Source organism: Osmerus mordax, chromosome 2, assembly GCF_038355195.1.
Source record: "Osmerus mordax isolate fOsmMor3 chromosome 2, fOsmMor3.pri, whole genome shotgun sequence".
In the NCBI taxonomy this organism is placed as follows: Eukaryota; Metazoa; Chordata; class Actinopteri; order Osmeriformes; family Osmeridae; genus Osmerus; species Osmerus mordax.
This window is the reverse complement of record NC_090051.1, coordinates 2678340-2703437: the sequence shown is the minus strand read 5'-3', so window position 1 is coordinate 2703437 and position 25098 is coordinate 2678340. Positions and strand designations below refer to the sequence as shown.

General features: G+C 42.9%; 1 protein-coding gene across 1 annotated transcript in view; it reads left to right on the top strand.

Annotated features, from left to right (window-relative positions):
- LOC136933266 (protein NLRC3-like) overlaps positions 1–25098 on the top strand; it is a 102221-nt gene that overhangs the window by 66400 nt on the left and 10723 nt on the right. The window contains 11 exon segments of the mRNA XM_067228587.1: positions 561–692; positions 7753–7939; positions 8553–8828; positions 8952–9068; positions 10152–10268; positions 11495–11611; positions 15768–15831; positions 15942–16170; positions 16468–18241; positions 18375–18542; positions 20158–20328. Coding sequence (XP_067084688.1) covers positions 8650–8828; positions 8952–9068; positions 10152–10268; positions 11495–11611; positions 15768–15831; positions 15942–16170; positions 16468–18241; positions 18375–18542; positions 20158–20328 — 2936 coding nt within the window. The 5' untranslated portion in view covers positions 561–692; positions 7753–7939; positions 8553–8649.

The following is a 25098-nucleotide window of genomic DNA, read 5'->3' as shown; positions in this document are numbered from 1 at the left end:
TGATACAAACACGTTCACACATATACACAGTGTACATTCTCTATCTTTTTCTCTATCTCTCTCTCCTTCCTGTCAAGACTCAGGTTAAGAAAAATGATCTCAAGTGCGAGTCACAACATGCCTTAACCAGGATCAAATCCTCCCCCTCACCCCCTGTCTCATTTACTTCCTCTCTCCTCCTCTACACCTCCCCCTCTCTCCTCCTCACCCCCTGTCTCCTTTAACTCCTCTCTCATCCTCTACACCTCCCCCTCTCTCCTCCTCACCCCCTGTCTCCTTTACCTCCTCTCTCCTCCTCCCCCTCTCTCCTCCTCACCCCCTGTCTCCTTTACCTCCTCTCTACTCCTCTACACCTCCCCCTCTCTCCAAATCTCTGCCATTCTCCCATCCTGTTTTGGCATGCATGCACCCTTACATAAGAAAGTTCCAGTAATAAGACTCCAAACAGGATCAACTGGTCCAAGCATAAGTGTGTGTGTGTGTGTGTATGTGGGTGTGACACATTCAAATATGTACTGTATGTTCATGAACAGTACCAATAACAACAGCAGTAAGAGCAGTCTTTAATGTTGGGATCAGATGAGTACAAGGCAGCACTACAGGTGATCAGACTGTCAGCATTACAGCAGACACACACAGAACCAGATGGAGCACAGAGAGGAGGCTGATGGTGAAACCAGAGTTTTATAAAGGTCAGTAGAAGGTGTTTATTCATATGTTGGAGAGTGAAGGATTTACTGTCAGTCCAGGATAGGGTATTATTAAGTAAATTAGCATGTCTATTCCTGGTCGGATGTCTAACCCTTTCAAATACTGGACATGTGTTTGTTTAACAGAATAGATCCTCGGCTACAATATAACATGATTTCATGTCTGTTAAACATGTCTATTGTATGTCTGTAAATGTTATCATAGGCTATTGTGTGTTGGCAACAATGTCAGTCAGTGGTTAAGGACCTCCCACCTGTGCTGATCAACAGGAAGAGGATGTGCTGTGTTATCAGTTATCAGTGTCGAGGGAGGAGACAGGCTAGGAGATTTGACAACAACACTATGTGTCATTAAGGGTTTAAAGAATATATATTTCTATATCATATTTAGACTACTTTGATCCTCTATAGACTGGGGAGCTAGTGCTAACAGCTTTTGATTGTGGGTCAAAGAGATGGCTAGCCCATGACAACCTATGAAGACATAAACCTTCATTCAATACATCATCTAGTGTAAACCTGTTCCACTGTGTTGCTCTGTGCATTGGTTAATGTTTCATTTGCACTGGGTGACAAGTTATGTTTCTGGAATGATTAGGGGGGATTGTACATCAGACTGGCAGAGGTTTTTAAAATAATGTGTTTAGATCACGTCGTATTTACCCATCATTCTTATAAGTCCTGAGACCCACAACTCCACCCAACACCCATCATTCCTACTGGGAGCATCAAGTGAAAGTGCATTTCCTCATCCATGACATGGTTTCTACAGAGCCCTGTAGCAGGAATGTAGAACTGGGTAAAACCAGATAGATGAGAATCAGACTAAACTCTACAGTGGAGAGAGTGGGGGAAGGGTGCTGAGTGACAGGGAAATGACATTTTCTTGAAGAAATATTGATAAATACAAAATGTTATGATTAATGTGGCAATGAAAATATAAATTTCTATATTTCATTTTGATCACCTCCAGACAGTAGATTGAACTTGCGAGCACTGTCGGTGTACGGTTAAGTTTAGCTTAGAAACAGGTTTTGTTGCAGAGGGCCTAACAGGTAAGGTTTAGTTTATAGCACTGGCAGCGTCTGGTTAGGTTTAGCTTAGTGTGTTTTTGTTGCTCCATGATACTTTTCTTTGTACACTGCTGAATGATTCATTGGCGTGAAGTGTCATGATTATATTTATAAGGGACAGGTCTTGTTTCTGGACATAATAGGTGTCAGAGAGAGAATGACCTGTCTATATGGTTCAGTCAGGATCATGTCTTAGCAGGTCCAGGATGCTTGACTGATATAAATGACCTGAGTGACAAACCAGCACCTTGGGAAGTGGAGATTTGATCAATGCAGGTTAATGAAGGAAAGCATGTTTACAACTCCTCTCCTATATACACAGACTGCATCATGTAGACCTCTCCTATATACACAGACTGCATCTTGTAGACCTCTCCTATATACACAGACTGCATCTTGTAGACCTCTCCTATATACACAGACTGCATCATGTAGACCTCTCCTATATACACAGACTGCATCATGTAGACCTCTCCTATATACACAGACTGCATCTTGTAGACCTCTCCTATATACACAGACTGCATCTTGTAGACCTCTCCTATATACACAGACTGCATCTTGTAGACCTCTCCTATATACACAGACTGCATCTTGTAGACCTCCTATATACACAGACTGCATCATGTAGACCTCTCCTATATACACAGACTGCATCTTGTAGACCTCTCCTATATACACAGACTGCATCTTGTAGACCTCTCCTATATACACAGACTGCATCATGTAGACCTCTCCTATATACACAGACTGCATCATGTAGACCTCTCCTATATACACAGACTGCATCTTGTAGACCTCTCCTATATACACAGACTGTATCTTGTAGACCTCTCCTATATACACAGACTGCATCATGTAGACCTCTCCTATATACACAGACTGCATCATGTAGACCTCTCCTATATACACAGACTGCATCATGTAGACCTCTCCTATATACACAGACTGCATCTTGTAGACCTCTCCTATATACACAGACTGTATCTTGTAGACCTCTCCTATATACACAGACTGCATCATGTAGACCTCTGCTATATACACAGACTGCATCATGTAGACCTCTCCTATATACACAGACTGCATCATGTAGACCTCTCCTATAAACACAGACTGCATCATGTAGACCTCTCCTATATACACAGACTGCATCTTGTAGACCTCTCCTATATACACAGACTGCATCATGTAGACCTCTCCTATATACACAGACTGCATCATGTAGACCTCTCCTATATACACAGACTGCATCTTGTAGACCTCTCCTATATACACAGACTGCATCATGTAGACCTCTCCTATATACACAGACTGCATCATGTAGACCTCTCCTATATACACAGACTGCATCTTGTAGACCTCTCCTATATACAGACTGCATCATGTAGACCTCTCCTATATACACAGACTGCATCATGTAGACCTCTCCTATATACACAGACTGCATCTTGTAGACCTCTCCTATATACACAGACTGCATCATGTAGACCTCTCCTATAAACACAGACTGCATCATGTAGACCTCTCCTATATACACAGACTGCATCATGTAGACCTCTCCTATATACACAGACTGCATCATGTAGACCTCTCCTATATACACAGACTGCATCTTGTAGAACTCTCCTATATACACAGACTGCATCTTATAGACCTATATACACAGACTGCATCTTGTAGACCTCTCCTATATACACAGACTGCATCATGTAGCCCTCTCCTATATACACAGACTGCATCTTGTAGACCTCCTATATACACAGACTGCATCTTGTAGACTGCACCCCCTCAGTCTCACCATGTGTCCATCTCTGGGTTAACTTTGCCTCAAATGTTCTCAGTTCTCTGTTACCTCAACCGGTCAGGTTAGCTCTGTCTTCTGTTACAGGGAGGGACATGTTCACAACAACCGCATTTCCTCATTCCTGGCTTGGTTTCTACAGAACAGAGGCTGACAGACTGAGACATGAGCAGGAATGATGAGTACAGTTGAGGAGTGACTGCCTGGTTCTCAGAAAGAAGAGATTCATATAAAAGTTATAAACATTTAGACAATGCATCATTAACATTAGACTATTTTTGTAAAACATAAAATATTTGTACATGAAGCCAGTCTAAATTGTTATGGTGCGCGTTGGGGTACAACGAAATGCAGGAGAGGTAGCCAGTCAGAGCGTCAAAACCATGGTTTATTCTTGAACTCGGAAACAGACAAGATACTTACAGGGCAAGGACCAGACCAACTCTGGACACAAAACTGGAACCTAAATACACAGAACCAAACAAGACACAGGTGGACACGATAAGACTAACGAGAACTGAAACCACTCAACGAGACACAGGTGAAGACCATGACAGACAAAGGGAAACACTAGGGCAGGGCAAAACCGAAAACAAGGGGGCACGGCTGTGGCCGTGACATAAATAAAACTAGTGCCATCTTCCAAGTTGGAGGCCTTCTCCTTCTTTATCTCTCTGCCTCCCCCCTCTCTCTCTCTCTCTCTCTCTGTCTCTCTCTCTACCTCCCTCACAGTCTTGTCCTCTTCTTCCGCCCCTCCCTCCGTCTTTCTCCCCCTCTCCCCCCCCCCCCCTCTCTCTCTCTCTCTCTCTCTCTCTCTCTCTCTCTCTCTCTCTCTCTCTCTCTCTCTCTCTCTCTCTCTCTCTGCAGAACCTATTCCTCCATCTCCTCCCTCTCTTGTTCTGTGTACAGTTCCCTTATAGTTAGGTTCCACATCCTTCATTGTTCAGGCAGCAAGACACTCAATGATTATCAAAGATTATGCCCAATTCCCTTCAGATTAATATCACCAGTTCCATTGTTTATTTGCTCTGATTCTATCAAGGAACTTGAAGAGGATTAGATAGATCGGTAAAATGATTAACGAGCCATGCTGTTGTTGGTCATTTATAAATGTATTCTAAATACTGTAATTACACTGACATTGTTGTAATCCTGTAAACTCTATAAACATAGATAATCATACAGACACATGTCATACGTTACTGATCCATCAAGGTTTTCTAAGAGGAAGTGAGGTAGTGCTCAGTACAGCTGATGGTGCAGTATGATGGAGTGGAGCTTGTTGTAAGAGGAAGTGAGGTAGTGCTCAGTACAGCTGATGGTGCAGTATGATGGAGTGGAGCTTGTTGTAAGAGGAAGTGAGGTAGTGCTCAGTACAGCTGATGGTGCAGTATGATGGAGTGGAGCTTGTTGTAAGAGGAAGTGAGGTAGTGCTCAGTACAGCTGAGGGTGCAGTATGATGGAGTGGAGCTTGTTGTCTTCTGTTGTCTTATGTCAGTATGAGGTAAATGACTGAGGTACTGAATACATTTTAACTGGGTTGTTTACATCATAGTGGTGTGTTCTTAATGAGGGTATCAAGCAGGGGTGATTCTAGGATCAGACCTTTAGGGGTGCTCAGCCCCCAATGAGAATGTGACATGAATACAGTGCCTTGCAAAAGTGCTAAACCCCCTTGCTAATATAAATCCCTAATTTCACTGGATAACAAGAAATACATTTATGTATTATTATGCAAAATATTGAATGAATGAAAAAACTAAGGATGTCCCTTTCTTCATGAACTACCAGAATCAAATGATAATAAACAATATTTTTTAAATGTTTTTATTATTATTTTTAGGGGTGCTGAGATGAAATTTAGGGGTGCTTGAGCACCCCTAAAAAGGGTCTAAAATCGCCACTGGTATCAAGTTAGTTTTCCTTCCTCTCTTGAGGTAAAAGTCTGACAGGGTTGGATTATATCTGTTATTTGTTTACAGGTCTACAGGTCTGGCTTTAAAATCCTTCTAATCTGACCCTGAGGAGAGAAGTTCTGACTTTGAGAGGGAGGAGGGGGCACTGCCTCTAAAATGAGTATCTCTGGAGAGAGAGAGGAAGGGGGCCCTGCCTCTAAAATGAGTCTCTCTGGGAAGAGAGAGGAGGGGTGCCCTGCCTCTAAAATGAGTCTCGTTGAATGTTGTTGAATATGGTGTTTTCTTGGATGATGTGGCTTTGAATTTCTCGTAATCTGATTTGATTATTTTCCATAACCAAGTTTACAATGGCAGCATCCTGTACCCCGGTGAACATTTGGCCACTTCCTCCACCATGGTTGCATCTCTCAGTCATTTAGAAAAACAAAAAAACTATAATATAGGGCTTGGACAATGCAGCCTAAATATATTTCTCCACAGTAGAGTAAATTGTACAGGAAACTTGTACAGTTAGTGTATGACATCAGCCATGGGGTGTACTTCATAGTGTGAAAGAAATGTTGGTTACATACCTGTGCTCCAGTCTAGATGGTTACATACCTGTACTCCAGTCTAGATGGTCACATACCTGTACTCCAGTCTAGATGGTTACATACCTGTACTCCAGTCTAGATGGTTACATACCTGTACTCCAGTCTAGATGGTTACATACCTGTACTCCAGTCTAGATGGTTACATACCTGTACTCCAGTCTAGATGGTTACATACCTGTACTCCAGTCTAGATGGTCACATACCTGTACTCCAGTCTAGATGGTTACATACCTGTACTCCAGTCTAGATTGTTACATACCTGTACTCCAGTCTAGATGGTTACATACCTGTGCTCCAGTCTAGATTGTTACATACCTGTACTCCAGTCTAGATGGTTACATACCTGTGCTCCAGTCTAGATGGTTACATACCTGTGCTCCAGTCTAGATGGTCACATACCTGTGCTCCAGTCTAGATGGTCACATACCTGTGCTCCAGTCTAGATGGTCACATACCTGTACTCCAGTCTAGATGGTCACATACCTGTACTCCAGTCTAGATGGTCACATACCTGTGCTCCAGTCTAGATGGTTACATACCTGTACTCCAGTCTAGATGGTCACATACCTGTGCTCCAGTCTAGATGGTTACATACCTGTGCTCCAGTCTAGATGGTTACATACCTGTACTCCAGTCTAGATGGTCACATACCTGTACTCCAGTCTAGATGGTTACATACCTGTACTCCAGTCTAGATGGTTACATACCTGTACTCCAGTCTAGATGGTTACATACCTGTACTCCAGTCTAGATGGTTACATACCTGTACTCCAGTCTAGATGGTTACATACCTGTACTCCAGTCTAGATGGTCACATACCTGTACTCCAGTCTAGATGGTTACATACCTGTGCTCCAGTCTAGATGGTTACATACCTGTACTCCAGTCTAGATGTCCGGATGACAGAGGCAACAGTAAAACGGCCCCCTCTCATTCTCCCTCCCCCTCTCATTCTCCCTCCCCCTCTCATTCTCCCTCCCCCTCTCATTCTCCCTCCCCCTCTCATTCTCCCTCCCCCTCTCATTCTCCCTCCCCCTCTCATTCTCCCTCCCCCTCTCATTCTTGCTCCCCCTCTCATTCTCCCCCTCCCTCTTCCTGCAACGTCTTCCATTGTTGTTGTAAAAAAAAAAGTGCTCATCTGTGGTCTTTTCATAGTGTTTACTTCCTGAATGAAGTGGTAACAATTGACCATTGATTTAAAAAGTGCCATTTTGAATTGCAAAATGTGTGTAAAGCAGAAAATGTGTTTAGACTTTTGGAGACTTGAAAAGAGTTTTTGGGAGGGGGGTGTCTAACTCACTGTGTGTGATAAAGAGGGGTGTGTCAGTTTAAATAATTGTGCTGTGCATGTCATTTTAGTGTGTTAGCAGTTGGAAAAAAACTGGAAGTAACTGTTCTAGATCTAAAGCAAAGCTGCTTGAGAACACACTGAATCATCAGTTTAGGTGTCAGAGACAGAACAGAACACCATGATATTAATAATCATATTCTACTGAAATGTGAACATTAGCGCCATACATTACATATAGATTCATCTAATTGTAGCTTCTTAGCCATATGTTGTGGATTCATTAAAATCAACTATATACATTATATAATGAAATAGATCATTACATTTCTTATGTGTGGTGTTTCTCCTGCGTGTTTGTCTCTTTTCAGCTCCTGCTCTTAGGATCAAGTTTCAGCTCCTCCTGTTTCCTATTGGCTGATATAAGGAGGTGGGTGAGGCCTGAAATGAAAGAGGAGGGTTAGGTGAAAGTGAAAGTCAAAATATCTTTTACAGGATCCATTTTGTGACTAAAAGAATGTGTAAAACAGATTCTCAAACTGAAAAGAAGATTTTAAAGTAAGTCATTTTACAATATTCTTTCCCAGTATCAATGTACACATACAGTAAAAGAGAAGGGGAGGTTTCAGAGTTATGGCATCTTAGTACCACAGTTTTCTAACAGGAAATGAAACGGCCTTTCGCTCAGTCTAATGGCCAACATGCAACAAGTTATAACTAACTCACTATGGTCTAATAATATCAAGATCACTTTTATTGTTTCATATAATTAACCAGCCATAGTGTTGATGGTCGTTTAGAAACAAATTATAAATCTTCCAATTACATTTTTTTCTTCACATATACTAAAAACTAACGTACATCCACAGAGACATGTGACAGGTCCGTTAAGGTTTTTCTAAGAGGAAGTGAGTTAGTGCTCAGTACTTGTTGTCTTATCTTATGTCAGTATCAGACTGAGATACTGAAGTAGTTTTAACAAAGCTGTTTTTGTCACATTGGTGTGTCATCAATGTTTATCAATGAACAGTTTTTGTTTTGTATGTGTTTTAATTGAGTTGTTTACATCATAGAGGGGTGTTATGAATCAGGGTAAAAAGTAAGTTATCCTATCCTTCTTCTCTTGAGGTAGCAGTTTAATAAGGTTGGATTCTAACTTGTTTGTTTACAGGTCTGGCTTCAAAATACTTCTACTAATCAGACCCTGAAGAGGAACGTTCTGTATTTTAGAGAGTGGAGGGAGAGAAGAGGGTGGTATTGCCTCTAAAATGAGTCTCTCAGGGGAGAGAGAGGAGGGGGGCACTGCCTCTAAAATGAGTCACCCTGGGGAGAGAGAGGAGGGGGTCCCTGCCTCTAAAATGAGTCTCTCTGGGGAGAGAGAAGAAGGGGTCCCTGCCTCTAAAATGAGTCTCTCTGGTGAACATGACATGGACACCAAAGCTAAGAGGTAAGATGAGAATCCATACCTGTTCATGACTGTTCTCCATCTCAGAGCTCAGCAGTGATATTATGACATCATCATTAGTCAGAATAAATGAGAGACTGAAGGTCTGTCTCTGTTGTGTTGAAGCCCAATCCAGCAGAGACCAGCCTCACCTGTACCCAGCTGTGTGTCCATGAAGAGTGACAGGTCTATGAATCAACCTATCATGTTCAGTGATGGAGGAGGACCTTCTAATGAGGAAGGGTATGTACTGACCTCTGCTGGTTAACCTAAAACAGGGTTAGAGCTGCTGACTGTAGATACTGAAGTATCCCTCATCACATCCCTACTAAAACACAGGGTTAGAGCTTCTGACTGTAGATACTAAAGTATCTCTCATCACATCCCTACTAAAACACAGGGTTAGAGCTGCTGACTGTAGATACTAAAGTATCCCTCATCGCATCCCTACTAAAACACAGGGTTAGAGCTGCTGACTGTAGATACTAAAGTATCCCTCATCACATCCCTACTAAAACACAGGGTTAGAGCTGCTGACTGTAGATACTAAAGTATCCCTCATCACATCCCTACTAAAACACAGGGTTAGAGATGCTGACTGTAGATACTAAAGTATCCCTCATCACATCCCTACTAAAACACAGGGTTAGAGATGCTGACTGTAGATTCTAAAGTATCCCTCATCACATCCCTACTAAAACACAGGGTTAGAGATGCTGACTGTAGATACTAAAGTATCCCTCATCACATCCCTACTAAAACACAGGGTTAGAGATGCTGACTGTAGATACTAAAGTATCCCTCATCACATCCCTACTAAAACACAGGGTTAGAGCTGCTGACTGTAGATACTAAAGTATCCCTCATCACATCCATACTAAAACACAGGGTTAGAGCTGCTGACTGTAGATACTAAAGTATCCCTCATCACATCCCTACTAACACACAGGGTTAGAGCTGCTGACTGTAGATACTAAAGTATCCCTCATCACATCCCTACTAAAACACAGGGTTAGAGCTGCTGACTGTAGATACTAAAGTATCCCTCATCACATCCCTACTAAAACACAGGGTTAGAGATACTGACTGCCAGCCTGGTTGACATACAGACCATGTGGTAAAGGTTCACAGTGAGAGATACAGAGTAACAACAGGTCTGGAAACCTGCCTTTCTGACTCTCATTCAAGTTGAACAGCAACATTAAAGCCTGGATCTGACCCTACTGATGAATGACTACAGCAACACATGTTGGACAGTATGATATATCTGTGGTGTCTACTTTAGTGATTTATGTTTGTAAGACACTTTGTTGTATTTGTTGACAGGATGAGACAGCAGAGACCAGCCTCACCTGTACCCAGCTGTGTGTCCATGAAGAGTGACAGGTCTATGAATCCACCTATCATGTTCAGTGATGGAGGAGGGCCTTCTAATGAGGAAGGGTATGTACTGACCTCTGCTGGTTAAACTAAAACACAGGGTTAGAGCTGCAGACTGTAGATACTAAAGTATCCCTCATCACATCCCTACTAAAACACAGGGTTAGAGATGCTGACTGTAGATACTAAAGTATCCCTCATCACATCCCTACTAAAACACAGGGTTAGAGATGCTGACTGTAGATACTAAAGTATCCCTCATCACATCCCTACTAAAACACAGGGTTAGAGATGATGACTCTAGATACTAAAGTATCCCTCATCACATCCCTACTAAAACACAGGGTTAGAGCTGCTGACTGTAGATACTAAAGTATCCCTCATCACATCCCTACTAAAACACAGGGTTAGAACTGCTGACTGTAGATACTAAAGTATCCCTCATCACATCCCTACTAAAACACAGGGTTAGAGATGCTGACTGTAGATACTAAAGTATCCCTCATCACATCCCTACTAAAACACAGGGTTAGAGCTGCTGACTGTAGATACTAAAGTATCCCTCATCACATCCCTACTAACACACAGGGTTAGAGCTGCTGACTGTAGATACTAAAGTATCCCTCATCACATCCCTACTAAAACACAGGGTTAGAGCTGCTGACTGTAGATACTAAAGTATCCCTCATCACATCCCTACTAAAACACAGGGTTAGAGCTGCTGACTGTAGATACTAAAGTATCCCTCATCACATCCCTACTAAAACACAGGGTTAGAGCTGCTGACTGTAGATACTAAAGTATCCCTCATCACATCCCTACTAAAACACAGGGTTAGAGATACTGACTGCCAGCCTGGTTGACATACAGACCATGTGGTAAGGGGAGTCAGGTGGCTGAGCGGTGAGGGAAGCGGGCTAGTAATCCGAAGGTTGCCAGTTCGATTCCCGGTCATGCCAACTGACGTTGTGTCCTTGGGCAAGGCACTTCACCCTACTTGCCTCGGGGGAATGTCCCTGTACTTACTGTAAGTCGCTCTGGATAAGAGCGTCTGCTAAATGACTAAATGTAAATGTAAATGTAAAGGTTCACAGTGAGAGATACAGAGTAACAACAGGTCTGGAAACCTGCCTTTCTGACTCTCATTCAAGTTGAACAGCAACATTAAAGCCTGGATCTGACCCTACTGATGAATGACTACAGCAACACATGTTGGACAGTATGATATATCTGTGGTGTCTACTTTAGTGATTTATGTTTGTAAGACACTTTGTTGTATTTGTTGACAGGATGAGACAGCAGAGACCAGCCTCACCTGTACCCAGCTGTGTGTCCATGAAGAGTGACAGGTCTATGAATCCACCTATCATGTTCAGTGATGGAGGAGGGCCTTCTAATGAGGAAGGGTATGTACTGACCTCTGCTGGTTAAACTAAAACACAGGGTTAGAGCTGCAGACTGTAGATACTAAAGTATCCCTCATCACATCCCTACTAAAACACAGGGTTAGAGCTGCTGACTGTAGATACTAAAGTATCCCTCATCACATCCCTACTAAAACACAGGGTTAGAGCTGCTGACTGTAGATACTAAAGTACCCCTCATCACATCCCTACTAAAACACAGGGTTAGAGATGCTGACTGTAGATTCTAAAGTATCCCTCATCACATCCCTACTAAAACACAGGGTTAGAGATGCTGACTGTAGATACTAAAGTATCCCTCATCACATCCCTACTAAAACACAGGGTTAGAGCTTCTGACTGTAGATACTAAAGTATCCCTCATCACATCCCTACTAACACACAGGGTTAGAGCTGCTGACTGTAGATACTAAAGTATCCCTCATCACATCCCTACTAAAACACAGGGTTAGAGCTGCTGACTGTAGATACTAAAGTATCCCTCATCACATCCCTACTAAAACACAGGGTTAGAGCTGCTGACTGTAGATACTAAAGTATCCCTCATCACATCCCTACTAAAACACAGGCTTAGAGCTGCTGACTGTAGATACTAAAGTATCCCTCATCACATCCCTACTAAAACACAGGGTTAGAGATACTGACTGCCAGCCTGGTTGACATACAGACCATGTGGTAAAGGTTCACAGTGAGAGATACAGAGTAACAACAGGTCTGGAAACCTGCCTTTCTGACTCTCATTCAAGTTGAACAGCAACATTAAAGCCTGGATCTGACCCTACTGATGAATGACTACAGCAACACATGTTGGACAGTATGATATATCTGTGGTGTCTACTTTAGTGATTTATGTTTGTAAGACACTTTGTTGTGTTTGTTGACAGGATGAGACAGCAGAGACCAGCCTCACCTGTACCCAGCTGTGTGTCCATGAAGAGTGACAGGTCTATGAATCCACCTATCATGTTCAGTGATGGAGGAGGGCCTTCTAATGAGGAAGGGTATGTACTGACCTCTGCTGGTTAAACTAAAACAGGGTTAGAGCTGCTGACTGTAGATACTGAAGTATCCCTCATCACATCCCTACTAAAACACAGGGTTAGAGATGCTGACTGTAGATTCTAAAGTATCCCTCATCACATCCCTACTAAAACACAGGGTTAGAGATGCTGACTGTAGATACTAAAGTATCCCTCATCACATCCCTACTAAAACACAGGGTTAGAGATGCTGACTGTAGATACTAAAGTATCCCTCATCACATCCCTACTAACACACAGGGTTAGAGCTGCTGACTGTAGATACTAAAGTATCCCTCATCACATCCCTGCTAAAACACAGGGTTAGAGCTGCTGACTGTAGATACTAAAGTATCCCTCATCACATCCCTACTAAAACACAGGGTTAGAGATACTGACTGCCAGCCTGGTTGACATACAGACCATGTGGTAAAGGTTCACAGTGAGAGATACAGAGTAACAACAGGTCTGGAAACCTGCCTTTCTGACTCTCATTCAAGTTGAACAGCAACATTAAAGCCTGGATCTGACCCTACTGATGAATGACTACAGCAACACATGTTGGACAGTATGATATATCTGTGGTGTCTACTTTAGTGATTTATGTTTGTAAGACACTTTGTTGTATTTGTTGACAGGATGAGACAGCAGAGACCAGCCTCACCTGTACCCAGCTGTGTGTCCATGAAGAGTGACAGGTCTATGAATCCACCTATCATGTTCAGTGATGGAGGAGGGCCTTCTAATGAGGAAGGGTATGTACTGACCTCTGCTGGTTAAACTAAAACAGGGTTAGAGCTGCAGACTGTAGATACTAAAGTATCCCTCATCACATCCCTACTAAAACACAGGGTTAGAGCTGCTGACTGTAGATACTAAAGTATCCCTCATCACATCCCTACTAAAACACAGGGTTAGAGATGCTGACTGTAGATACTAAAGTATCCCTCATCACATCCCTACTAAAACACAGGGTTAGAGCTGCTGACTGTAGATACTAAAGTATCCCTCATCACATCCCTGCTAAAACACAGGGTTAGAGCTGCTGACTGTAGATACTAAAGTATCCCTCATCACATCCCTACTAAAACACAGGGTTAGAGCTGCTGACTGTAGATACTAAAGTATCCCTCATCACATCCCTACTAAAACACAGGGTTAGAGCTGCTGACTGTAGATACTAAAGTATCCCTCATCACATCCCTACTAAAACACAGGGTTAGAGATGCTGACTGTAGATACTAAAGTATCCCTCATCACATCCCTACTAAAACACAGGGTTAGAGATGCTGACTGTAGATACTAAAGTATCCCTCATCACATCCCTACTAAAACACAGGGTTAGAGCTGCTGACTGTAGATACTAAAGTATCCCTCATCACATCCATACTAAAACACAGGGTTAGAGATGCTGGCTGTACATACTAAAGTATACCTCATCACATCCCTACTAAAACACAGGGTTAGAGCTGCTGACTGTAGATACTAAAGTATCCCTCATCACATCCCTACTAAAACACATGGTTAGAGATGCTGACTGTAGATACTAAAGTATCCCTCATCACATCCCTACTAAAACACAGGGTTTAAAAAAAAACATTACAGTAGGCCTTGATTCTAATGAGAGCAAGTTACACAATGGTTGTGTAGAGCGCGTGGGGAGGGGGAAGGGAGAGAGAGAGAGAGAGAGAGAGAGAGAGAGAGAGAGAGAGAGAGAGATAGGCCTCTAGAGCAACAGTGGACGTGTATGGTAACTGAACCTAACGACATCAGGTAAATCATTTGTAAACTAAAATCAAACATCAACAAATTAAATCACAACATGCCAATATGTCACAAGTAAGAAGTATTGCAAATCGCAGTTACTTTTGTCGGTTTGAAGAAAGGTAAATTCAATGGTTTCGTTATGTCCAAACGAATAGAAAACGGAATCTCTCGTTAAAGTTCCGGGCGCTCAGTGAATTTGCAGGTTGAGAGGAATAGGTTAGAAATGACACATCAGTTTAACTCCTACGAACAAGCGGGGGTGATTGTACGTTGGGGGGTTTTATACTCCCAAAGGAAAGAGGGGGGTATCCTTGTACAGGTGAATTCCTGATTGGTCAGTTAATCCCCACCTGGGCGTCAGCCTGATATTCGCGTATAGGTGAAGTGTTGAGTTCGATATTTCGAAATGTCCATGGATTGCTTATACTTCAAAATATAACAATACAACATTCATAAATGGTTTTGCTAGTGTGATACAATTATTTTGGATCTAAAATGGACTGACGTAACTCTACCTGAAGGGAAGTTATAATCAAACATCAATTAAACCGTTCTAAGTAAATGAGAAAAGAACACATTATAACACATCAACTACTGTCATTGAAATAGTGTCCATGAGCCATGTAATCCTTGAGAATATGTTTGTAAATCCAGAAAAGTTAGTTCTTCCTTAGAAATCCTTTGTCTTATACTGAGGCTGTGTGGTCTCTGTTTCTGACCCCATGCTGGGCCAGAAGCTTTGAAGCCTCTGCGGGTGAGATAAGGAAAAGGGGGAAGACCCTTTCCTTGTCGGGGTAGGAGAAAGGTGTGGATGGTACCGTGCTTTGTCTGTTGGCTCTGCTACAAACTAATATATTACTTTTGAGTAACTTCCCCCAACACTGCACATCACACACACAGTGTCCAGCCCTGCAGGTACCAGGCCTGGTATGAGCACAGACCGGGCGGGGCTCAGCACACTTAGACTGGTTGAGACCAGAAGGTCTTCAACTCCTGGGTGGAGGAGTGCTGCAGTGTCTAAAGCAGGCTGCTAGCAAACATGCAGCCCTGTGTGAGGTGGACCCTGATGTCATCTTCAGTGTCTGGTTGAAACACAACACACTTGTTTACCTGGGGGTGACAGTGCTCCTATCTTTGATGAATGTATTAAAGGAATAGTGCCTTGTAGTGGTATGGAAGATGGTTTACTTGGTAGTGATGGTATCACTCTTATACAGTGTGTCTGTGTGTATGCATGAGTGGATACAGTCAAGTTTACCACTCATGCTTATGTATGATAATACTCCTTAGTAGATTATCAGCCCTTATACATGTGGTTCATGTGGTTAAGTAATGTCATCTCTTGTCCTCAGAGATCAACAGGAGAAGTCTGAGTCAGACCAGTGTCACCATGAGGACTTGTCCTCCATATTCACAGTGAGTTTTGTGTTAATACAAAGTACAAACAAGACAGAATCATTTGTATCATATTGTTCTACTGTGTAGATAGTTCCTGGTTCATCTGATATCTTCCCTCTCTGTTTCAGGTGCTTGAGGAGACTGTCATCAGGTTTGTGAAGAAAGAGCTGAAGAGGATGAAGAGGATTCTAAGTTCAGATTTCCCAGAAGGCTTAGAGAGTCAGAGGGAGGACCAGGAAGTGGTGGACCCTGAATATCAGAAGCAGGAGAGCAGTGCCAGAGAGGGAGCTCTGAAGATCACACTGCACGTCCTGAGGAACATGAACCACAAGGAGCTGGCTGACACTCTGGAGAAAAGTAAGAGACTCCATATTTAGTCTTAGTTGACCGATTGATGGTTTATGATGAAGGTTAGATATACAAAGAAAGTTATGAGACTCAGAGTAACCCGATGTTGTGTAGATCTTCCTATGACCTTGTACTATGTGTGAGTATCCTAAACTGTTTCATTATTGTGCACCTGATAAATGATCATAGATTTGAAATATGTTTTGAATTGAATGTAGAGGACACATTGTCAGTTCATAATCTGTGAATCATAAAAACTTCGTTCAACAAAAAACACACACTTAACATGTGTTGTTTTTTGTTTAGATGAGCGTGCTGAGATTTGTCAACAGAAACTCAAATCTGAACTAAAGAAGAAGTTTGAAACTGTGTTCGAGGGTATAGCTAAACAAGGAAACCCAACTCTTCTCAATAAGATCTACACAGATCTCTACATCACAGAGGGTGAGAGTGGAGAGATCAATAAAGAACATGAGGTGAGACAGATTGAGACAGCATCCAGGAAATCAGCAAGAACAGAAACAGCCATCACATGCAACAACATCTTTAAACCCTCAGCTGGACGAGACACACCTATCAGAATTGTTCTGACAAAAGGAGTTGCTGGCATTGGAAAAACTGTCTCTGTGCAGAAGTTCATCACAGACTGGGCTGAGGGACTAGCCAATCAGGGAATCCAGTTCATCTTTCCTCTTCCGTTTCGAGAGCTGAATTTGTTGGATGGAGAAGAGTTCAGTCTGAAGGAACTTGTCCATCACTTCTTCTCGGAAACCAGAGAATCAGGAATCTCCAACTACGACAAGTACAACGTTCTGTTTGTCTTTGACGGTCTGGATGAGTGTCGACTGCCCTTAGCCTTCAAAAAGAACAAGAGCTGGTGTGATGTCACAAAGTCCACCTCAGTGGATGTGCTGCTGACCAACCTGATCAGAGGAAAGCTTCTTCCCTCTGCTCTCATCTGGATCACCACTCGACCTGCAGCAGCCAATCAGATCCCTTCTGAGTGTGTTGACCTGGTGACAGAGGTACGAGGGTTCAATGACCCACAGAAGGATGAGTACATCATGAAGAGATGCAGTGATGAGATCCTGGCCAGGAGAATCATCTCACACATCAAGACATCAAGGATCCTCTACATCATGTGCCACATACCAGTCTTCTCTTGGATTACCGTTACAGTCCTTGAACACATGCTGAGAACAGAGAAGAAAGAGAAGATGCCCGAGACCCTGACTGAGATGTACACAGCCTTCCTGGTGTTACAGACCAAACAAAAGAAGGTGAAGTATGCTGGGAAAACTGAGACCGATCCACACTGGGATGAAGACAGCATTCAGAGTATTCTGTCACTGGGAAAACTGGCCTTCCACCAGCTGGAGAAAGGCAACCTGCTTTTCTATGAGAAAGACCTGACAGAGTGTGGAATTGATGTCCATGATGCCTCAGTGCACTCAGGAGTGTTCACACAGATCTTCAGACAGGATGGTAAAGTCTTCCAGGAGAAGGTGTTCTGCTTTGTCCATCTGAGCTTTCAGGAGTATCTGGCTGCTATGTTTGTGTTTCTCTCATTCATCAACAACGATGAGAATCTGATGTCTCAGTCCACCTCAGACACATCTGCCATCCACCTCTACAAGAGTGCGGTGGACAAGGCCTTGCAGAGTAAGAATGGACAACTGGACCTTTTCCTCCGCTTCCTCCTGGGCCTCTCAATGGAGTCCAACCAGACTGACTTACAAGGCCTACTGACTCAGAAAAGTCACAAGACAGAGAGCCATGAGGAAACAGTCAAGTACATCAAGGAGAAGATCAGAGAGGATCCCTTTGCAGAGAGATGCATGAATCTGTTCCACTGTCTGAATGAACTGAATGACCATTCTCTGGTGGAGGAGATCCAACACTACCTGAGCTCAGGAAGTCTCTCCAGTGAAAAGCTCTCATCTACACAGTGGTCAGCTCTGTTCTTTGTGTTGCTGACTTCAGAAGAGAAGATGGACGTGTTTGACCTGAAGATATACTCCAGATCAGAGGAAGGTCTTCTGAGGCTGCTGCCAGTGGTCAAAGACTCCAAAACTGCTCTGTATGTATAAGGCTTTAGATTTTTTATTATAATATTACAACAGCACATATTGTGATAGTGTTTGATTATCATATGTTCTTATAATACAAAACATGACTCTGATGATGTCTCATGTTCTCCTTATGTCATGTAGGCTGAATGACTGTAACCTCTCAGAACGGTGCTATGAAGCGCTGGCCTCAGCTCTCCCCTCCTCAGATCTGACAGAGCTGGACTTGAGTAACAACAACCTGGGGGATTCAGGCATGAAGCTGCTCTCTGCTGGACTGGGGAATCCACTCTGCAAGCTGGAAACACTGAGGTCTGTATTCATGTTCAACATGACACAACTATAGTTATAATCTCACACCACGCAATGAATCACACACTGGTCATAAGTTTGTGGTCTGTTAAAGGTACAAGGGGTCCGGCCAATGAAAAAGTCAGGGCAGTCAAGGGTCGTAATCCACAAGGAGTCATTCAGGTACAGGGCAGCAGGCAGACTCGAAGTCAGGGCAGGCAGGATGTAAGGACCAGGGGAACTAAGAGGCAGAAAAGACTAAAGGAGGTAGAGAAAAACATGCTGGTACTGTAGGCTTGACAAACGAGAAGAACTGAACCCAAACAGAAAACAGGATAAATGAGGGTAGGAAGGAAGATGGGAGACACCTGGAGGGGGTGGAGACAAACATGAGATGAGTGAAACAGATCAGGGTGAGACAGGAATCTATTTAAGACATACTACTTCATTATATTATTGTAGATTGACATGGCATTGTGTTTTGTATCTGTCTGCTAGTGTACTGTTGTCCCTGTGCTTGACACCACTATCCCTGCATCAAGGGTTGTGTGTCAGAAATAGCCAGAAACGTATACTGCTTGATATACTGACAGACCTGCTATTGGATGTAATATGTAATACTTTCTTGGTGTATTGTACTACTATGACGATTTTGTGAGGAACAGAAGGGTAAAATTTAAGAGGCCACTGCAAATGTTACCCTTCTGTTCCTCCCTCAAAATGGTCCTTCTCCACATTTTAAAAAGGAAAGAAAAAGGTGCACTGCATGTACAATTTCTGACACTATAGTTTGGTACGATTCCATTTGAGATAAAAGTAAAGTCAGCCAACCTGAACAGACAGTCCTCTGACTAATCAAACCTTCTTGGTGTTTGAGAGTAAAATGACAGACTGATTCTTTATTTCTACCTCCAGAGGGTAGTAGTGTTTATAATTCTTCTTATAATCATAATAGAAATACCTCAGGAAGACCACATGATGTCTCAGTATACGACAAGAGATAGAATATTCCACAGGTACAATCCAGCCCAGTGACATCAGCTTCTCAGGCAGGTTAATATTTCACATTGGTTACTGACTACCGTGTCATTGTGTTCAAATCAATGTTATTTGTATAGCCCTTTCTACAAGCAATGTCACAGAGGGCCCATAGAACTGCACCTAAACCAACCTAAACCCTCAAGGAAGACAAGGAAAAACTTAGGACAACTCATAGTTAAAACATTTAAGAAAGCCTGGGAGGAGCAATTCAGTGAGAGTTCCACTTCTCCAGAGGTGGTCGGTGACAAAGAGAGGTGCAGAACATAAGCAAAGCATAATCATGCATCAAGAGTAGAGATGGAAATAAAATGTGCAAATGGATGTTGAACACAGATAATCAGAGTTCCAACTCAGTGCTCTTGATGTAACCCTAATAAACACCTAGACAGTGCCAGCCTCCCTGATTGAAACATGAAGTCTGTTCCAGAGGAGAGAAGCTCTATATGAGAACACCTTGTTTGAACACCCCTGTTGTTTTCAGCTTGCAACAGTAACTCACCACAACACCCATAGGAAATGATCAGACTGATTTTCTTCATTTCTACCTATAGAAGATAGTAGTGTTAGTAATCCATATCATGATTACATTCTACAGGCTGTCAGGCTGTCACATCACAGAGAAAGTCTGTGCTTCTCTGAGCTCAACTCTGAAGTCAACCTCCTTCCTGAGACAACTGGATCTAAATAACAATGATCTGAAGGATGCCGGCATGAAGCTGCTCTCTGCTGGACTGGGGAATCCACTCTGCAAGCTGGAGACACTGAGGTCTGTATTTATGTTCTACATGAGACATTAGTAAAGTTATAATCCGTAATGTATTTGTATGGTTGATTTAGACAACAGAGTTTCACTCATGGCTTCATCAAAGAGAGAACTGGAGGGACTATCATCTGCGGCACCTTTATGGACTCTGTAATCAGTAGCACACAATACAGCAATACAGTCCATTTCATTTCATTTCTGGATTAGTTCCATTCATTTTCTTTTGCACACAAATCAAACAATGACACACCAACCTGACACGGTGAAAAGCTGTATGCTTTTCCACCTAGCCACACACCTGTGTATCCCTGGCTGTTAATTACCTATATGCCTTCCCAAAGACAATGCTCCACCCAGTGCTCAAACATAAAACTGCCCATTTATTTGCATCACCAATGTGGTATATAAATAAAACAAAACAAAGTTGTATAATGGCTCCAACACAAGGGTTAAGATATACTATTCCTCATATTATTGTACATTTACCTGGACAGGGAGTTATGCATCTGGCAGCTTTTGTGCTGTTGTTTGAAAATGTTCAAAGTCTTCAATCAATCTTCAAAGTTCAAAAAACGGCACTGGAACTTGGCAAAGTTTGATGCAATGGCTTTATTGGTCTTCAAGATGACAAAAATCCCAATAAATGTGAGCAGGTTCCGGAACCCAACTGATCTTTACCCCCCAGGCATGCAATTACATACTGCTCACCTATTTTCATGTGTTATTTTACTATTGATAGTTACAGATGGTCTTCGATCTTACGCATAACACCTGTTCTGGGGGTTTCAGATTTCACTCGCACCTTAGCTTTGATGCCTTTGACCTTGCTTAAATTTGGAGATGTACATTTTGCTGCTGGGTGACACTAATACGTTTTTCTCTTAAAACAGGTTCTGTAACCCACATTTACGATGAGGCTGCTCACGCTGCTTACACAATCAGGCTCGTTGTAAATCCTCCCTACTTAGGGCTAGTGCTGACCTTGTGCAGGCGGCCACAGATAGGATTCTAGGTGTGGGGTCAAAAACAGCAGATCTTGACTTCTAGCTCAGGCCTCTGCCTGCCTCCAGGTGGCCTTCTCCCTCACTCCTCAGCCTCTGTCACCCAGATCTCACACTCAGGCTCAATAACTTCTATCGTTTAGTGGTAATAATACTAAGCTCAACTATAATAAGTCAACAGCTTAACATATGGTTCCCAGTAATATAAAATAATACTAAAAGGGGTGAACATTTTCAAAATTTCATTTTCAATCAGATAAATCCATAATCATACCCATCGTCATCATTTCAACAGTATGGTGTCAATTTCCACGTCAGTCCCTATGGTTGGCGCCTCTGATGGAGGTGAGGAGGTGATTCCCCCATTGGGAGGCCAGACAGGAGAAGAGCTTGGGTGGGAGCGGGTGCTCTTGAGAGGTGGGGCCACCAGACGGTTGTCAGAAGAAGACCGTAGGTGGCGGGTAGGGGTGTAAGGCTGGAGGAGAGACTGGATGTAGGCAGGCGCAGTCCCGTTCACCGCTCGGAAGGTCAGTACCAGGGTCTTGAATCTGATGCGGGCCGTGATGGGTAGCCAGTGGAGGGAGATGAAGAGCGGGGTGACATGGGAGCGTCTGGGTAGGTTGATGGTAGCATTCCATCGGAGATGCAGGGATAGTATACTGGCCCACGATTTCTGTCGGTATTGCACCTTGCGTATGCGTACATTTAAGGGCCAGGGAGACGTGCACAAAGTACGCACCAAACGAACGCAGGATACGTGCTGCAGCCATTCAGCATGTGTACACGTACATAGCGGAAAGTATATTTCGGCCTTAAGTGTCAGGTGCAACGCTGCTCTTTAGGAAGTTGAACACACTTGTATTGGTCATTTGCACAGATCACTAAAGATAATATTGGCCATTATATTCCTTGAGGTTGGTTTTGCTACATGTAACATAGCATTAAAGCAAAAAGAGAACAGACTGCAGACAAGAATGTAACAACTTTAAACTACACTGCTCAAAATAATTAAAGGAACCGTTTTTTATCAGGGTATGGCATGAATTAACTCTGATAATGATCTGGTCAGTTAAGTAGCAGAGGGGTACTTTCCGCTGCATTGGTGTTGATGTAATTAACAACAGGTACACTAGAGGGGCAACAATGAGCCGACCCCAAAACAGGACTGGTTTTGCATGTGGAGGCCATTTCAAGTTTTTCCCTCTTGATCTCTTTGAGTGGGAGCATGAGGCGATTTCTTAACCCTAGAGAAGTTGCACATATTGTCCAACTCCTTGCCGTTGCAAGGAGATTTGATGTGTCTCCCAGCACAATCTCCAGTACATGGAGGACATTCCAGGAGACAGGCAGTTACTCTAGGAGAGCTGGACAGGGCCGTAGAAGGTCCTCGACCCATCAGCAGGGCCGATATCTGCTGCTTTGTGCAAGGAGGAACAGGTTGAGCACTGCCCGAGCCCTACAGAATGACCTCCAGCAAGCCACTGGTGTGAATGTCTCTGCCCAAACAATCAGAAACAGACTTCATGAGGGTGTCCTCAGGGCGCAACGTCCTACAGTGTGCCCTGTGCTCACTGCCCAGCACCGTGGAGCTCGATTGGCCTTTGCTATAGAACACCAGAACTGGCATGTCCGCCCCTGGCGCCCTGTGCTTTTCACAGATGAGAGCAGGTTCACCCTGAGCACCTGTGATAGACGTGAAAGGGTCTGGAGAAGCCAAGGAGAACACTGTACTGCCTGCAACATCATTCAGCATGACCGGTTTGGTGGTGGGTCACTGATGGTCTGGGGAGGCATATCCATGGAGGGACGCACAGGCCTCTACAAGCTAGAGAACGGCAGTCTGACTGCCATTAGGTATCGGGATGAAATCCTGGAACCCATGGTCAGACCCTACGCTGGTGCAGTAGGTCCTGGGTTCCTCCGGATGCACGACAATTCCCGGCCTCATGTGGCAAGAGTGTGCAGGCAGTACCTGGAGGATGAAGGAATCGATACAATTGAATGTCTCTCACGATCACCTGACCTAAACCCGATAGAACACCTCGGGACATTATGTTTCGGTCCATCAGACGCCGCCAGGTTGCTCCTCAGACTTTACAGGAGCTCACTGATGCCCTTCGACAGATCTGGGAGGACATCGCACAAGACACCATCCGTCGTCTCATTAGGAGCATTCCGCGACGTTGTCAAGCATGCATACAAGCACGTGGGGGCCACACAAGATATTGAGAAGCATTTTGAGTTGAAGAAATCTAATTTTGGCAAAATGAACTAGCCTGTCACATCATTTTTTCACTTAGATTTTTGGGGTGTCTATAAAATTAAGCCCTCTTAAAGTATGAAAACGTATTTCCATCAAAAGATGTGTCATCCTTTCGTTCCTAAGACATTAAACTGTCCATATCAGTATAGATATCCAACTAATTTTTTTCACATTGTGATCTGATGTGTTTTCAAAAGTGTTCCATAATTTTTTTGAGCAGTGTAGAATATATATATATATATATATATGTATGTCTTTCTATGTCTTTCTGTATTTCAACATTTTATATATAAAATGTTGAAATACAGAAAGACAGGCATGATGGTGTTGATGATTAACCGTTTGTTCCAACACCGTTATCCACGAACAGCATCCGAATATAGCAGTTCCTGTTCTCTCAGGATGGAAGGCAGAGCCAACAGGCAGTTATGTTGCTCTTTTGTAGCAGAATATGGTTATAGCAAGATATAAAATGTTGAAATACAGAAAGACATAGGCATGATGGTGTTGATGATTAACCGTTTGTTCCAACACCGTTATCCACGAACAGCATCCGAATATAGCAGTTCCTCTTCTCTCAGGACGGAAGGCAGAGCCAACAGGCAGTTATGTTGCTCTTTTGGAGCAGAATATGGTTATCTTATGACCTAACAGAATTAAATAAATACTGATAAGCATTCTGTTATTTTAAAATATATACATTTATTGGGTAGCTAAGTTTTTTTTGCATACATTTGGTTAATTTCACTTCCATTTAATTCCCCTTTCATTTTTCAGAAGAACTTGCTGTTATTTCTCTATGATAATATTGTCCAATAGCATGACGTGTTTGCATGTTCTGTCATGTGATCTCCATCTCTGGATCAGTTAGCCATGTTTCTAAAAAGAAAGACGTTAACTAATGGCGTCGGAACCAGCGATGTATATCTGCTCAGAAAATTCAAAGATAAGAAAAATGTAGCCAACATCTGAAAGTTTAAGTCAACAAAACATGACTTTCCAGTCCAGAACAAAAGTATTTCAGAAGTTTTTTTACTGTAATTTTGAAGAAGTTTACCTCAGGATAACCACAGGATATTCGCGGTGTATAAACCAGGACATTTTTGTAGCTAATAAAGAGAGACTGAGGTGGGATATTCTTCAATTGGAATCCAACCCAGTGGAACAAGTTCGCCAGGTAGGCTGATATTTCACCGTTTTGTATGTAAAATGACATTTTAGGTGACTGAGGCAGGGTAGGGGGAACGGGAGGTAGTTACAAATATCTAGGAAGAGGCAGCAGGAGAGGGCTTTGCCGTTTAGTTGTTTATTATGCATAAGACCTCATTTGCGTAATGCAGGAACGTTTGTATGCCGACTGCACGACTTTCAAACAGACGATATTGTTGTAAGATTGTAGCATTCAGTCGAACAACTCCATTATATTAGCTGTTTCCCAATAGGCTTATATAGCATCAATAAAGCGTGCTTGATGCTGCCCATACACACTCTCCCTGCGCGTTGAACTTC